At 36.9% G+C, this 16887-nt stretch overlaps 1 protein-coding gene across 1 annotated transcript in view; it reads left to right on the top strand.

The window, feature by feature from the left end:
• The window catches only part of PLOD2 (procollagen-lysine,2-oxoglutarate 5-dioxygenase 2), a 30336-nt gene extending 23202 nt beyond the window's left edge, over nt 1-7134 (top strand). Inside the window, exons 13-19 of the mRNA XM_026040095.1 lie at nt 1216-1278; nt 2851-2964; nt 3360-3425; nt 3831-3935; nt 4802-4948; nt 5165-5290; nt 5787-7134. Of these exons, the coding sequence (XP_025895880.1) occupies nt 1216-1278; nt 2851-2964; nt 3360-3425; nt 3831-3935; nt 4802-4948; nt 5165-5290; nt 5787-5942 (777 nt within the window). The 3' untranslated portion in view covers nt 5943-7134. The remainder of the gene's footprint in view (nt 1-1215; nt 1279-2850; nt 2965-3359; nt 3426-3830; nt 3936-4801; nt 4949-5164; nt 5291-5786) is intronic.
• Nucleotides 7135-16887: the final 9753 nt, after the last annotated feature.

The following is a 16887-nucleotide window of genomic DNA, read 5'->3' as shown; positions in this document are numbered from 1 at the left end:
GCAGCTATAGCAGCTTGCTTTTAAATATAATACACACAGACTTCTTTGTGTCCTGCTACACTTGACTGCTTCATTTGATTGACTTTGGATTTTATATTTTTACTTCYAATTAAAAGTACTGGCCAATTTTTGTAATATGTTAGAATGCTTTAGACATATATCTTTAAAATATTGACAAGAGTGAAGCTTTTTCCATAGTCAGCGGATTGGTGCACTGACTACGTGCCGGTTTCTGTTTATGCACATCAGAAAATCCTGTTGAGGTAAAAGTATCTCGCTTTTTGACACAACCTCAATAGGATGAGAGAGCTCTATTTTTCCTCCCACTGTATATGACTTTAAATTTAATCAATGCATTTAGAGCTTCTCTGCTAGCCACGTTTATACACAATGTGGAACTTCTAACAAACAAGGTTGGAATATCTAGCAATTTTATAGCTGAGTTGATATATCTTTAAGCTAGATGGTAGACAGTGTTGACACAAAAATATCTATGATTTATGAAATGGTATTAGTCTTATTAATGGGCATCGATTCCTTAGTTTTCTAGATACAATTTTAATTGATCTTTGTTACTTGCATTAAGCTGTAAGTAATAAGAGAAAACATGTTTGTACTGTAAAAATGCATATGTAAATCCAGATTTCTACTGATATCTACGCTAGTTTCAGCACAGAAACAAATAAGAGCTAAACCAGCCCTATTTCCAGACACTATAGCATTGAAAAATAATTATGCTGAATTGAACAAGAAAAGTTGGCAAGTATTAATTTTTTTTATTCCCTCATAACAAGGCATGACTTCCTTTGTTTGTACTCATTCTTCAGAACATCCCAGTCCAAAGTCTCTTGTTTTCAAACCTCTGCAGCATCAGTTATTGCCAACCTGCGCTTCCCATGTGCTCGTTAAACTAATCCGACTCTGTGGCTCATCAGAAAGTTGCCTTCTCTTTTCCTCTTTCTCAGTCTGTGCTGCAAGATGGTCTGGTACTTGCTTGTTTTTGTATTGCAGCAGATAAGGAGGGGCTGGTGGAAACAGCTTTGACATGTACATTATGAGCTTTGCTTGGAGATGCATGTTGTCTGTAAAGGCATATCAGCTTTTGGTCAAAGGCTGCTACTTCCCTAACGTAACTGTGGAAATTTAGTAGTACTTGGACAAAGAGAAAGAAACTTTGTGTCAGTCAACTGATGTGATGATTCTCCTTCATTTTAGACTTTACAAAGGGAAAAAGACTCCCCTTCTTCGGAAACATTCCATATGCTCAGACCCCCAAAGGTGTTGCTTTATTATTTTTTTTTTTTTAATTCATTAGTTGTTATTACATGGAGTATTACTCTTCCACAGGAAGATCCTTCTTCTCTGTCAACTTGCTCTCAGCAAAATACTGCTCTAGCTTTCTCTTCAGTCTTCTGAGGTTCAGGCTTTCACCAGGAGCACGTTCTTCTCAACTAGCCCAAGACTTTTAGAGGTGCTTGTGGGGCCCTCAGGGAGGTTTCTCGGTGCTTCCCAAGTCCAGGTCCATTAGAAACATGTCAGCAAAAGCATCTGGTGATCTGTGCATCGGTAACTAAATTTGGCTCAGCAATCCAAGAAAGGAAGGAGGGGAGCGTTGGCTGTAAACTCTGATCATGCGCGCGGCAAAGTTGCTTCTCACTCCAAGTACATTGATTTATCCCAAATGTTCTGGCATTTCTCAAGGGGATAGATGTTTCAAATGAATTTTTTGTGCAGTTGGATTTTTCCCCCAACTCAAATTGCTAGTAGGTAAATCAAGCCCCATGGCCACATAAAACAGGTGTGAAATCGGYGTCATTTAAAGCTGTTTTTCTTCTCTTGAACCCTCCTTATTCTCCTGCTGCAGCTAGTGATTTGGTAGGGACCCAAAAATGGGCACATGTTTAACATAACATTATCATTCTGATAATTTAACTCTTTTTCAGACAGAAGCATAGATAGTAACAAAATACCCAAATGGGGATGCCTTTATTTGCTGCAAAACTAAAGTGGCAATTCTAAAACGAGGTTTTGGTCTGAAAAAACAGTAAAATAAGAAAAAAAAATCTTCTTTAAAGTGTTTTCTTTATTTCTAATCAAGAGCTATCTTAATTTCTTCTGTTACTAGCTTGATAATAGAATAGCACTCGATTATCACACACAGCACACTTAATATTTTGTGCATATTTTGCAATATTTGCGTGGAGGAGCCCAATTAAAGTACTCAGCTGTTTTGTACCTTGATCTGAATCATATTGTGTGTTGTATTTGCCAATATCTTTTTATTTCAGGCTTATTTTCCAGAAGGATCATGCAATTAATACTCTGAAATATATTTCTTGTTCTGATTTCTATTAGCCCTTTCTCTTTTAGCTCATTCTTTTAGTATTTGATCAGAAATGAATCTTTAGATGATCATTTTCTTTTATGATTGTTTTCATTATGAGAACTAGTACTTTCAGTAGCTTAAATACTCTCTGTGCTCTGCTTTAGATTTTATTGTGGGAGTGGGAGGGGATATTTTTCTTTTCTATAAACGTAGGTGATTTTGTGTTGTTAGCAACATATATGTTGTTGAATTTGATAAGAAAAAATTGATTAGAAAGTTAATTCAAGTAGAAGTTTATATATTGAAAAAAAAAGCACTAGCACTAGACTCATTGGAATCAATCATTTCAAGATTTAAGATACTCAGAAGTAAAATTGCAAACTCATAGGAATAATATGTATGTAAAGTTGTATAATCCTTAAGAGAATAAGTGCAGGCTTAAATGAACATGCAGACTTTTTTACAACACGATTTTTACTGAGATAGACAACTTTTCTAATAACATTTTCTTCTGTTTGGTATAGGGTGTTTTCATGTACATTACCAACAGACATGAATTTGGAAGACTTATTTCTACAGCCAATTACAATACCTCTCATTACAACAATGACCTCTGGCAGATATTTGAAAATCCTGTGGTACGCATCATTCACAAAGGAATTATTATACTTTAGAAGCTATGTTAAAATTCATGTTGTAAAGGTTTTAGGATTTTATAGCATTTCCTAGAGAACACCTGTGTCTTTATAATGCATTGAATATTGACTGTGTRATAAAAGTTATTCTGTACTAGCCAYTTAAGTGGATGACACAGCAAACCAACTGATGACCAGAGTACTGTGTTGGAGATGTAGCCTTAATGTAACAGGTCTCATGCGTTTGAGATGATGGGTTTGAGTTCATTTAGCGATATGACAAATGTTTAATTTTCTCATGCTTTCAGTAGAGCAAATGAACAGAATGTGAATTTATTTTACTATCATTATTAAGTAGAACAAGTGAGTTTTTAATATATCAAAATTATCCTTTTCAGGATTGGAAGGAAACCTATATAAATCCCAACTATTCCAAGATCTTCACTGATAATATAGTAGAACAGGTAGGTATAAGTATTGTTAGAAAAGACAAAGACTAATTATCTTGTATAATTTGTGGGTGAACTGATGGTAAATTGGCATATAGAAATGCTGTTCTGGTTTGTGGCTTTGCACCTTTTGAGGTTTGGAGCAGAGGTGAACTATTTTGTGCTTCTGAAAATCAGATGGGAGAAGTCCAGAATGTCCAGCCATAAGATGATGTGGATCAAGAGTAAATTTGATTATTTTAGATATTTTTGGATTACAACTCAGAAGAAAATTAATGATATTCTTTAGTGACTCAGAAAAGTGAAGAGTTCCTTGGCATGAGGCTTTTTAGCAGCTGAAAATAAAAGATATCAGTAGTAACTTAATCTTATTAAAAGAAATAAACGCAGGTTTTTTTTTTTGTTTTATTTTTTTAATAGCCATGTCCAGATGTCTTTTGGTTTCCCATATTTTCTGAGACTGCCTGTGATGAATTGGTAGAAGAAATGGAACATTTTGGACAATGGTCTGGTGGAAAACACCAAGTAAGTGTTAGTTTATATAAACAAGATCTTTTTAAGAGAGTAAACTTAGGCTAGGAAGTCCTAGTGCACAATTCCAACATTCCAGTAATGACCCAAGACAGATGCCTGCAATATAAAGTGCTTTATTTTGTCTGCCACATAGTTGTTGCTCAGCAGATTTGGAGATATTCCACAGTTATCCTTGAACAAACAAATTTGGATGCTAACAGCAGGGCAGGTGCTATAGCACTGCAGATCCACCCTGCAGTTCATTGTTGTTTAGGGAAGTTCTACTCTTATCTCTTAAGTACTGCTTTGTCAAATTTGTCCCTCCCATAAACAACATAGCTCACTATGCTTATGTTTGCATCAAGTTCAAAATCTTTGTTAACTGTTCTAACAGAAAGGTTCACAAATCCCGAGTCCTGGAAATGAGATAAATTGCAGATGTCCCAACTTCACAAAGAGCCTTTTTTAATATATTTTTATCTTTGCATTATTTTAATACAATTCTTGCCGTGGTAACTGGAGGCTCGTGTTCTGATGGCCAGATAAACCTTGAGTTGCCTCTTTCTACACTGTGTTCATTTAAACATTTATCTAACTTAGGACTTTAAGAAGATGAGCCTTATATATAAGCAACATATGCAAATATTGACTCACCTTTCTAAAACTTTCCAGTTTCTGCTCCTTCCCTGTTACTCTGACGTGCTTTTTTTCCCTGCAGCAGATAGCTGTGAGATTAATGTGCAGCTAGCTCAGATGTGCCCACTGGGGCAATGCTCTCTCGTGGCTTTGTGACTCTGCGGATTTCAAGCATGTGTGTGTAGAAGTGCCAGAAGCATTCCGTGCTCATATTTCAAGGCTATTTATGGTGTTTTCATTAGGACAGCCGTATTTCTGGAGGTTATGAAAATGTCCCAACTGATGATATTCATATGAAGCAAATTGGATTTGATAATGAGTGGCTGCATTTCATAAGAGAGTTCATTGCACCAGTAACACTAAAGGTTTTTGCTGGCTATTATACAAAGGTATGTGTTTAAAAGGATTGTAGGCAATTACTGCATGGAATGACTAATGCTAAGTATCTTATCAGTTCTATCCTCTCCTGTTGGCTTGGTGAGCTTGCATGCAACATACCAATAATTGCAAAGAAATGTTGCTCTGTTAACTCGCAACTGAGGAACAAAATCCCTGCGCTACTTGGAAGTTCATGTGTTGAAGTCTGCTTGCATATTTTGTTTCAGGGGTTTGCTTTACTGAATTTTGTTGTAAAATATAGCCCTGACCGACAACGTTCGCTCAGACCTCATCATGACTCCTCTACGTTCACAATCAACATTGCCTTGAACAAAGTAGGAGAAGACTTTCAGGTATGTCTGAAACATACTTATTGCAATAAAATGGCATCGTTTTTGATTGCCTAACAGTTATTTCCAAACTATGTCTCAAAGGGATATACTTAAAGGCTGTGTGAAAATATAAAATACTGTTTCTATTGGAAAATAACAGCTAGGAACACATTTATTTAAATGTTACCATAGATAGAGCTGCTGTCTTGAAACAGTATGAAYGTGATTTGCTGCTCTCCAGTACCAAAAGGCTGTTAAATAATATATGTCAGAATTGCTGCTTGAATGAATTGTTATACAGAGAATATTAAAGTAAAATGAGGTGAAATCTCTAATAGTGTAAATATATCTCTTACATATTGCTTTGAAGATGGAATCTTGTTAATATGGGTAGTACAACTTGTTTATTGTTATCAACTTTTAAATAATAGCAAAATATTTCAAGTCGTGAATAAATGTAAAGGAACCTATACAAGTATAATGGAAGGTAAAAGATGCCTTTAATCTTTTGTTACAGGGAGGTGGATGCAAATTTCTTAGGTACAACTGTTCCATTGAGTCCCCCAGGAAAGGATGGAGTTTCATGCACCCTGGAAGACTGACTCATTTACATGAAGGACTTCCTATCTTAAATGGCACAAGATACATTGCAGTATCATTTATTGATCCTTAATTTTATTTTTTTTCCCTCTTCAGTGCCAGTGTTTGATTCCTTACAAAAACATTTATTTATAGTTTTCTTCCAGAAGACGATGCTGAAAGTAACTGCTCCTAGATATCAAGAATACTTTGGGCTAAAGAAGGGAGGTGGGGTGGGGAAGGGAAAATGCTTTTAAGTTGTTGGAGATTTTTCAAGATCTGCTCTGAGCCTTGAGTCACTAAATAAACGTACCCTGCTTATTTTTCCATTCTGCTGTCTTAAAGAATGGGTAAGGAGGAAAAAGCATTTTATGCTAAATCCATTTCGTTGTTGCAAGAAAATCCTAGATACAAAACTATTTGAAAAAGTTATGGTGGTTTTTATTCAGTAAAGTAACACAGCTGAAGTTGTGTGGTGTGTATCTTTGGTAACAGCCATTTAAAAACCACATTATAAAAACACTATCAAGTGAATCTCTTGTGCAGCTGTTGGAGTTAAGCAATAATTCCATTTGCTGGTAGAACATCTTGGTAGGCTTTCTTCTTAATTCATTCTAAATACTGAAATTGCCACTTTAGATGAAAAATAAATTCATTGCACAGATGGACTATAGATTATGTATTTTAGCTAAGAAAAATGTTTTATAATGAGTTTTAAGAATTCATCCTGTTTAAATTTTTTTTTTTTTTTCACCAAGTGTCCTTTAAATGAGTTAGTTTTCTAAATATGTAATTGCACCCAACTTATCCAGGAAATCTGTTGTTTATTTTCAGAGCACTGGTAAATTTTAATATCAGGATGTTTTATAAGGAGAACTTTCTACTCTTATTTAAATTTACTTGAATTGTGTATCAGGAAAATGAAATTGTGGAAATCTCTCTTTTAAAGTTAAGGGTTTCAACTTGTGACTTATTTTAAAGAAATACATTTAAAACTATTCTTACTGTATCTACTGCTTGTAATTTAAAGAAACTTGAAGGAAACAAACTCAGCCAACTGTGCCAAAATGCACAATGTGTTGGAAAAACTTGTGAAAAATAAAGGGTAATTTTAAATTAATACAGCAGGTTTTACTTTGACTACCTTAGGTAGATTTTTTTTTCTTTTCGCATTTTAGTGTTATCCTTASAGATTATATTTATCAAAACAATAATTTAAAATAGAAATGTAGATATTTTGACTGCTAATAGTTGCTCTTTGTTTTACCAGSTTTCACTTGATTTGAGTTTCCTGCTGAGATTTTCTTTTGTGGATTTGTGCCTATGCCCCAGAACTTGCCGTGTGTTACAGGTGCCCATTGCAAGGGGCAGAYACCCTTCACCTCCTCCATGTCAGCCTTTCAGAGAGCAGAGGGGTTTTGGCTGTCTSATCAGTAGATCCCTTTCTACCTGCTGCTATTTGAAGAATCTTTAAATTGTTTTTCCTAACAGAAGCTTTATTCACAGCTAAAAAGATAGTGAAAGAATTTGAAGATTATTTTTATATCAAAGAAGCAAGTCTTATTTCCTTGTTCTGTTTTCAGCTTAGGGAATAATTGGTCTTAAAGTCGTGTTAAAGCAAATACTTTAAAACAAATACATTAATGCAGTACTTCTAATGAAGTAGGCTGGTTTGGGAAGAAATGGCATTTCTCAATAAATTATTTTTCTTTCAACTTTTCTTTACTCTGTCAACTGTTCTCCATTTCAGATTAGAATTGTCAAACTGATAAATTGTGACTTTATTTCCATACTTGAAACAGCCAAGTCCTGGAGAGCTTCCTCTCTGGGCAGCCCCTTCCTTTTACTGCCTGTGCTTCGGCAAATGTTACTGCTGAGGAAATCACAGAATTTCTTGTGTAATTTTTGGCTATTTGCATGTTTTTCTGCTTCTGCATCACATTTTTTTTTTCTCAAAATTTATTGATACGGCTTTACTTACTATTCAGTTCCCATGTTTATATTTATTAACTTCACTCTGTCTGCTCTAATGGTATGTTTTAATGTGCTGCAAGTTTCTTGGAGAGGAAAATATTTGCCACGCTGCAGTCCACATTAAGAAAAGCCWCTTGTTTTATTTCTTTTCATGAATCATTTGCCAATGTTAACAGTTCCCGGTCAGGTAGGTGGCAGTGCATACAGTGAGCAACAGAGCCTTATTCACTCCTCAGACATTGACAGATACCAGAAGAAAGTTTGTTTTGAACAGCACACCTGAATCATTTCTTAAAGCTTTACTGTACTGTTGGTGTTCATACAGGCTGAACTGAATTGCCACTGTGGGAAATATGTTTAATTTTCAGTAATTCTAAATGAAAATTAAAAATTCATTTTGTGAGTCTKCTAACCAAGCTGGATTTGGGCTGAGGAAGATGAATGCATCTGGAGRAAGGTAGAAACCTTAATTCCACCAGTGTGAGACCAGAGGAGTACAAGGACATCACGGTGCTCTGCAGCAGATGAGACACTTGTAAATTATCCGACCTGTTTTGTTTTCACCTAACCTTACTTGTTTTCAGTGGTAAATATTTGAATCTGAACTTGAACCACTTGGATAAGGGGAGGGAAAGCAGAATATGCATGGGAGAAAATTCCTGTTTTTTTTTTTTTTTTTTAACCAACAAAATATAGTTTTGGAGGTGTAGGGTAGTTTTTGTTTATTTTTGTTTTGTTTGTTTGTTTTTCCCTTCCTCTATTTTTCATATTTTTAGCAAACTCTGCCTCTCTAATACTCCTAAGCAATGTTCAAACAATATCTCATGGAGTTATCTTGTAAAAGAATCCTCTGAGGTAATCTAACCAAACAAGATGTAATCAAGGTACTTAGAGGTATCAGTCCAAAGGTAGGATTTCACTTGATTTAATTACAGCCTGCAGTGTCAGTGTGTATGTGGAAGTCACAGAGTAGAAGGTTTGCTTTGTGTGATGGGCAGTCCTGCCACCGGCAGCACGTTGGAGCAATTCTGTGCCGGRTAGGAAGTGGTGAAGATTTTCCTCTCAAGTCTTTCTTGTGTTTTGTGTTTTGAATATTGTCCTTCCTGTGCTGCTGCTTCTGGCTTACAATTGTTGGATGTCTCCATGTGTGAAGTCATATGATGATTTATTCAGGAATTTGTCTTTCACTATATACATTCCTCCATTGGTGGTATGTGGAAAAAGAAGTTTGGTAATTTTACTTTTTWAAAAAATCTTTGTTTTTATGGTGCTAATTTACATTTTTAAATCAGAAAATCATTTTCTYACAATCATATGAGGTAAATACTCCTCTCCATGTAGCAGAGCAGCAGGACTAAAACTGTTGCTCAAGTCTTGGTTGCTTAAAGTGCCTTTGTGACTGGCAATGGCMGTATATTGTTTACTTCACAAGAACGCGTTCATCCTCTGTTGTTAATATTGGATGGAAATGCCTTTCTCCGTCTTCGTAGGGAAATCTCCATCATCTTAGCAGAAAGGATCACAGAATGGTTGAAGTCGGAAGGAATCTCTCGAGATCATCTAGTCTAACACCCTGCCCCGCTCAAGCAGGGACACTCAGAGCATGGGGCAACTGGGATTAAAGAATATAAATTAAAAAAAAAAAAATCCAGTCTTGGCAGAAGGTGAGGAACATGAGCACTTTTAACTTGGCAATTTCCCCTCTTCTCTGCCTGAATTCTTTGCAACTATAACTCAGCACAAAAAGGAAGATTAATACTAGGAAGTTCCCAATTACAGGCATCATTACTTATAAATATCCTCAGAAATAATACTATTTACCTATATACTATTTACTTAGTATGTAAAACATCCATTTTTTTTTTTTTTTTTGAAAATGGAGAGATGGAGTCAGTGAGGGTACTGAGAGGGACTATTTTATTCTGTTTTGAGCCTTGGTTGTACTCAGCACAGAGATTACAGAGGAATTTTGTTTCAGTACTGCAGTTGGATCTTGGTTAGTGGTTCCCTGGGGACCCGATGCATATAAAGAGCTTGGAGAAAACTGACTGTGCTTTGTAAGGATGAAGTCTTTGGATATGTTAGCTCTTGAATTCTAGGAAGTTTCTGAGCTCATAGGAGATGTGATTTCCCCCTGCCTGTAGACCTCTAACTACTTGGATACAGCAGTAACTGGAGGCATTTATGTAAGAGATGTTATCACTAAGTTTATGTCACAAAGGTACAAGGACATTAGAGCTTTTTAAAGCATGTTCACCAGCGTGACATAGGAACAATGTGCAAAAATTTAGGGTGTAGAGATTTACATACAAATAACTAAAACTCATTTTTTATCTTATATCTGTTTTTATCTTCTGAAATACTGAGTAATGTTAAGGGAATTAGAGAAGGACCCGGGCATCGTGGTGGCTGACAAGTTGACCATGAGGCAGCAGTGTGGCCAAGAAGGCCAATGGGATTCTGGGGTGCATGAGGAAGAGCAGCTCCAGTAGGTTGAGGGAGTTGATCGTCCCCCTCTAATCAGCCCTGAGGAGGCCACATCTGGAGTACTGTGTCCAGTTCTGAGCTCCTTGGGACAAGAGGGATGTGGAGCTGCTGGACAGAGTCCAGCATAGGGCTGTGAGGATGATCAGGGGCCTGGAACATCTGTCCTGTGATGAAAGGCTGAGAGAGCTGGGCCTGTTCAGCCTGAAGAAGAGAAGGATGAGGGGGGATCTAATCAGTGTATATAAATATGGGATGATCCTAGACTGCCTACTTGTGCATAAACTCAAACATGGCTAGGGGATGTAGAGACATGGAACTCTTATTTTATAATGTTCTTGAAATGTAAAATTTATCTGTTCCTTATGTGGTAATGAAAGATGCTTTAGCATCAGAACCAGTGAGTTAATATATAGTGAGGGCATCGCTGACACATGCTTCTCAACTGAACACGAAAAGAGTTTTTTTCTTACTGTACTATTCCCTCCTCTCTAAAAATCAAGTACACAAAGGGAATRGGAGCTATCATGAATTATCAACAAAATTAGAAGTTCATGACAGAAATGACAGAAGTAGGAAGATGAGCTCTTCTTTATTTGAACAAGAAGGTAAGATAAATGCTGKTTTTTTTTCATCATTAGGTAGACTTAGTCTACCTGTAATTCTTCCATTATAGACATGGAAGACTGAATAATAGATAKGAGTGTGTTCCAAAAACACACAGGCAGCTGTTGTTTATACAAGTAAATGGAGCTGTTCTTAGCAAGTTGGTCCCATTCTTAYTTGCTGCCTGGACAAAGGAACAAAAATACATTATGGAGCTATATCATCATTCATCTGCTGGGAAGCAGACACTCATAAATAGTTCTACTGCAGAGAAAAGGAAAATTTTGCAGCCATTAAGACATCAGAACTACACCCTAAGTGAAATGTTTTATGACGAGAAACAGTGGAGTCTCTTTAGGAATGTCATCAAAATACCGSAGCCTATTTTTTTTGCCAAATTTAACTTTATTTTATAGTAATTCTAAAAAAAATGAACGGGAAAGGCTGTAGGCTTTCTTCCTGAAAGGTGCTTTTTATATGCATATCCATGTCCAACTAAAATTGTGTGTGATATCATAAAGCATTGCTTTTCAAAATAAGGCCAGACTTCTAAGCTATTCATCTCTTCTTAGCTGAGAAGTCCTGCATACAAGACTGCAAGCAGCTCTAGCAGCAAGAGGTCTTATACCTAGCATGAAAGTATACAGCGAATAAGTTATTCCCTATCACTCAAAAAAATTAAGAGGAAAAAAAAAAAAAAAGATACAGACATTCTTCAAAGTATTTCATGTGGTCATTTAAACTGATTGCTTTTCATTCAAGTCACTGAACATGAATGAAAGTGGCAATTTCACTGCTTACAGCTAGAACAGGTTTGCACATACAGCTTAGAAWAGTCCTTTGCCTGGAAGTACCTAAAGGTTTATATCAACTTTGCAAAAGATTTATACCTAAACTGTCAATATTTTTACTTTCTGTAAAACTGATGGGACTATTCTATTTTGAGGACAACAGCTTGAGGGGATATTCTGGAGCCTGTTAAGCATAGGGAAGGAAAGTAGCTATTTATTGGAAGAACCATTAAAGGAGGGGTACTTGCCCACACAAGGCAGAATTGAGGTGCAGATGCTCAAAGTTTACTGGCGCAATCTGGCAAAGTTCACAGAGGGAAGTCCACTGAACATAGCCCACATCCCTGAACCGCCCGTGCTGGAGGGGGCTGCCTGGACAGAGTTTTGTGCAATTATACCCTGTGGTTGCACTCTTGCCCAGGGGCCTACTTTGGACCATTGCTGCTTATGGGATCCTGATGTTGTGTGGCTTCTCCTGTGGTCTGTTTTGCAATTTCAAAGTCTGGRCAGTACTTTGCAAGGGAATAGAGGAGCTGTTCTTATTTCTCCTAAGTCTGGGAAAGTCTGATTAACAGTCAAACTGGATTGCTGATTTCAGTTCCCCCTTTGAACCCGCAATGCGTGCAGAAGTGAAAGCCGTGGCTACCCTTTCCCTACGCAAACGTGATGGAGCAAGCTGGAATGAGAACATTCTGCTCCCGAGGTTTGCGCGTGCAGCACTTCATGGCCAGTATTGTTGTCCCTCAGACCTCAGCCAAAACAAATAGTAAGGCAGTTGGTAGATACGGAGGCTTAGTCTACTGAAAATCTCTTCTCTTAAGCTACCTTTCACTTAAACCTGCATAATCCTACTGGATGGCAAARACCTCCTTCACCAGAGCTTGCAGGACTGATAGATGCTCAGTAAAAAAATATTTCTAATGAAAGCCTTCTATACAATTTGAGCAAAGATTTAATAAATATCATGGAGATCTGTGTGGATTTCCTGAAATATTAAATAATATGCTTTTATTGGATGCAAGTGTGAAGCCTGAGATGGATCTAAAAAGGAAGACATGTTGGAATATATAGCAGTGTTTGCGGTTGAACTTAAAAATGTGTTCATTGTTTAAAGAAAAATCTAGGGACAGGAACATACTCTTAAATTTGTTTTTAATGATATTTTAATATTAACTAAGTCCTATTATGATTAATTTAAAGAATTTAAATCAACTTTAATTTAGATAAAGATGTTTGGTTTTCAGTTTTAGGGGGGAAATAATCATAATGCCTTATGAAGCTTTATTTTCCTTGCTTAAGTAAAAGAATATTTGCAAAACATTCCCCCCCAAGTCTTTTTAATTACGGAAAAGTTCAGATTAAAAAAGATTGCAAACTCAAATTCAAGCATCAAGCATTTTKTAAGTGCATATCTTGTGTGATACAAATTGTCCACAGTTTTTCTTGGTGGGCAGGGGATTCTTCCCAAATCTAATAGTTTGGAAGAAGTGATAAGAGCCTGGTTTATCCATCCTTTTCCAGCTCATGAACTCTACTTAAGGATACTTCTACGAAGTCTCTCAACGTTTGTTTTTACGTATTAAATTAGACCCTGGTTTAGTTGGTCCTCATCGTCCCTTTTAGTCCAAGAAGGAAATCTTATAGCATGATGCACAGAGCAAAGAATATAGTGGTGTATGCTGGAGCGATATAAATTCTATATTTCTTAAAGGCAGGCTAAGAAAAAGCACAAACTATTACTTGGAACTCTGTAATTGGAAAATGATGGCTTAAGAGAAATCAGAGAGAAAAAGGCTTCCTGAAAGCAAGGCGGGTTTAGCTACTGATTTCACTTGTGCTAAGACTTCATCCTTTTAAGATTTAGTACATACCACACAATCCGAAGATAAGATAGCTCTTATTTGTTCATAATACTACTGTATAGTCACTTACATTTTATAAATATAGATTGGATTTTATCTTTCCCACTTGTGAAAGTGCTGCTTCTGCTGTTGCTCTTCTGAAGTGTTTATCTCTCAACTGATGATTTTGTGCGGAGTTGGCTATCTTGGAGTGCTGCTTGTTTATTTTAAAGAGAGAAACAAAGGAAGCTTTCTTGGACTTGAATGTCTCCCACAGAAGATGTGTTCATCAAAACTCATAGCAAGCTTTACTGGATTTTTATCTTTACATTTTTAAATCGCTGAGATAAAAAGTGTTTATTACTAATCGTAAAAATATTTTCTTTTCGCTAATGAAGATAGCAGATCGACAGGAGAAGATTGGTTTAGGCTTCAGTTCTGTTCTTCACAATGGAAAAAATAAAAGTCTTTTTTCTTTTTTTTTTTTTTTTTAATAGCACGAAGTGATCAAGAAATCTTCACACATAAGAAATCAATCTCATAGCAGTGAAAAAAGTGTAGGGCAGTGGAAAAGAAGCCAGTGGCCATCCCTGCCTAACATGTTATACTGTTAATGAACCAAAGAAAAAAAACATTAAGTATGTTGCCTTTTTTCAGTCTAGTTACCAGGCTGTAATGAACAGTACTTCTGCTGTCATTTGCCACATCATCAGCATTTCAGCTGACAAATACAATTATTCATGAGACAACTCATAGGAACTTTTAGGGAATTTTCCTTTTTAGTTAATGTGTGTATTTCTTGTTATGCTTTCTTGCCATTCTCATTTAACTGATTTTAGTATATTACTTTTTGGCATCACTATGTTACTTTCTRTGTGCTGTATGGTGGAACATTTCGTAGTGCAAGGGGAATATTAAGATATGGCATTTTTCCATAACTTGTGCCAATTTCTTTCTTGAATCTAGTATTTTTTGAAATGCCTGTGGTCCCCTGGTAAAGAGATTACAGAAATGCATGYAATCCTTCTTTACCACTCCATTAAACTATTTTTTTCCCCCCTCCCGTATTCCTGGAAACTGGTTGTAGATAAAGAGCTTCTTTTTGCATTCCCACTTGGCTTTAGTACAATATCTTGAAAGCCCCCTGTGTATAGTGAGTCTTGATAAAGAGAATATTCATCTTTTTCAGCTAGCTTCCCAAACTCCTAAATCTTGAATTATGAATGTTTTTCTTTGTAGTAAACTGTTATAGAAACAGAGAAAACACTCCAAAGACCCAGCCAATACCATTGGCAGTATAAATAGTACTTAAATATGAAGCGTAGTTGATGCATGGTATGCTTCTCCAGTCTGTAGTTCCTCTCATTGTTTCCGTCTCTCTTTTGGTTCAGAAGTAAATGTATTCAAACCCAAAGCCAAATAAAACTTCCCTTTACCTTTTGAAAATGTCAATAAGTTCAAGACTGTAACAAGACTTGCACAGTCACTGAACTGTCTGGTTTACACGATGTCAGGTTTGTATTTTTCTGTCAGCCAGGAAGCTATATGAAGAGGCATTATAACTAAACTGCGTTTTGGAGTACGCTGTGCTTTGATGCAGTTTAAGCGCATGGAGCTCAAAGCCCTCTGCAATACTTAATGTTGGTTGTTACTTATTTTCTCCGGAATTTGGGGCAGAAAGSTATTAAAAAAATCTCATAAATTTGCTAAACTTGAACCAAGAACAGTAATAGTAAGAAGAAATGTTTATAATTTGGTAATGTCTCGGGTATTCCTCTGACAACCTCAGGGCTACTAAGCTTTTACTATTTATTCTTCTAGCCTGAGTGTATATATATTGAATTAATATATCGCACRAACGTAATCTTAATTATTTTGATGGTTATTTCTTGTAAGTAGTTTTAAACCTCTGTTAAATAAAAGAAGTAACAGTATTTTTAATTTTCATGCAATGAAAAGAGCATTGTGTATGTGCTATAAAATAATGAGATCTTTTTTTGGACTATGCCTGCAAATTGCACATCTGCACATCTTTTTCTTTTTGCAAATTATCTTTCTCAATTTAACTCCATGGTATATCTATTTTAGGAACTCTTTTTAGTAATGTGCTGAGGAAGCCATGGTATTTAGCCTGGTTATTAAAAGCATGAGCAAAAAGAAACAGTGAAATGCTTTGACTTAAGTATATACCTTTTCCCTGAAAAGTAGAAGGTGAAGATAAAGCAGTGCCATCATACTTGGTCTGCCATCCTGTGGTCAAAATAGAACCTTACAGATGCTCATTAAAGAGGAAAGGATCTTGGTATTAGAAATTAGGATAGAGATAATAGCTGCAAAAATATAAAAACAGTAGTTAAGAGACAATATTAGAATTCAAGGTCAGTTTTTCTTAATACTAAGACTTGAGTATGTATGTATATACATGCCTATGGAAGCATAGACTATATATGCACGCCCATATTTTAGGCAGCAGTAGCGAAGTATAACTTAAGAGKATGGAATAGCATCCTCTAATAGAGCAGCATTGCATAGTCTTTCATCTCAATGTGTCAAAGTCTTTTATAAACAGGCAGCAAAACTGAAGCTTAGGAATCCTGCTTTGTTCGTACCGTTTGGCAAGGGCTCTGGRAAGAGACTGCCGGAGCCTGGCTTTGCTTGGCCTGGACCTCCAGCGGGATGGAGGAGCAGCCAGGAGGGGGTCAGCGATGCCGCCTCCTCCGCCGCGGCCTGTGCCGGCGGCCTGCTCCGAGCTGGGCGCATGGGCCGGAGGCGGGAGCGTGGGGAGGGACATACCTCAAATTCCAGACGGAGCTCCTGGCCAGCGCTCCGCGCAGAGCGAAAAGCAAGAGAAACTTTCCCAATGAGCTGATGTCGAGGGTGGGATCTCTCTCCAGGCCGCTCCTGTCTRAAAACGTCTTCTGGCTTGAAGCCAAAGTCTCCCAGATTGTGGCAGCCAAGAGCAATTCCAATCAGTGCAATGCCACCAGAGAGCTTCTTCCCTTCTCTCCCGTATTGCCCACCGGGAGCATTGTGCCTCCCTGCTTGACACAAAGCCACTCACACATGTGGGATTTAGGCACTTGCTTGGGCTGGGCGCAGTTCAAACTTTTATACTGAAATATACTATTTATATTTTGAATATAAATAGCATGTAGGACTACGCTAATATGTGAAGATGGAAGTAATTTGCTTATTCGTTTATTAGTAGATGGATGCCTTTTCAGTGCTGTGGACAGACATGGTAAGCYTGGAGTGGCTGGGAGGTGGGGATCCTTTTCCAAGTTTTTTTGCTGATTGTTTACACATGCAGGATTAACTGTTCTTTCTCTGAAACTGAAAGTAA

The sequence above is a fragment of the Nothoprocta perdicaria genome, unplaced genomic scaffold (genome assembly GCF_003342845.1).
Source record: "Nothoprocta perdicaria isolate Ctin4 unplaced genomic scaffold, notPer1 scaffold_25, whole genome shotgun sequence".
Taxonomy (NCBI): domain Eukaryota; kingdom Metazoa; phylum Chordata; class Aves; order Tinamiformes; family Tinamidae; genus Nothoprocta; species Nothoprocta perdicaria.
Note: the sequence above shows the minus strand (reverse complement) of the source record. Positions and strands in the feature narration are given on the sequence as shown.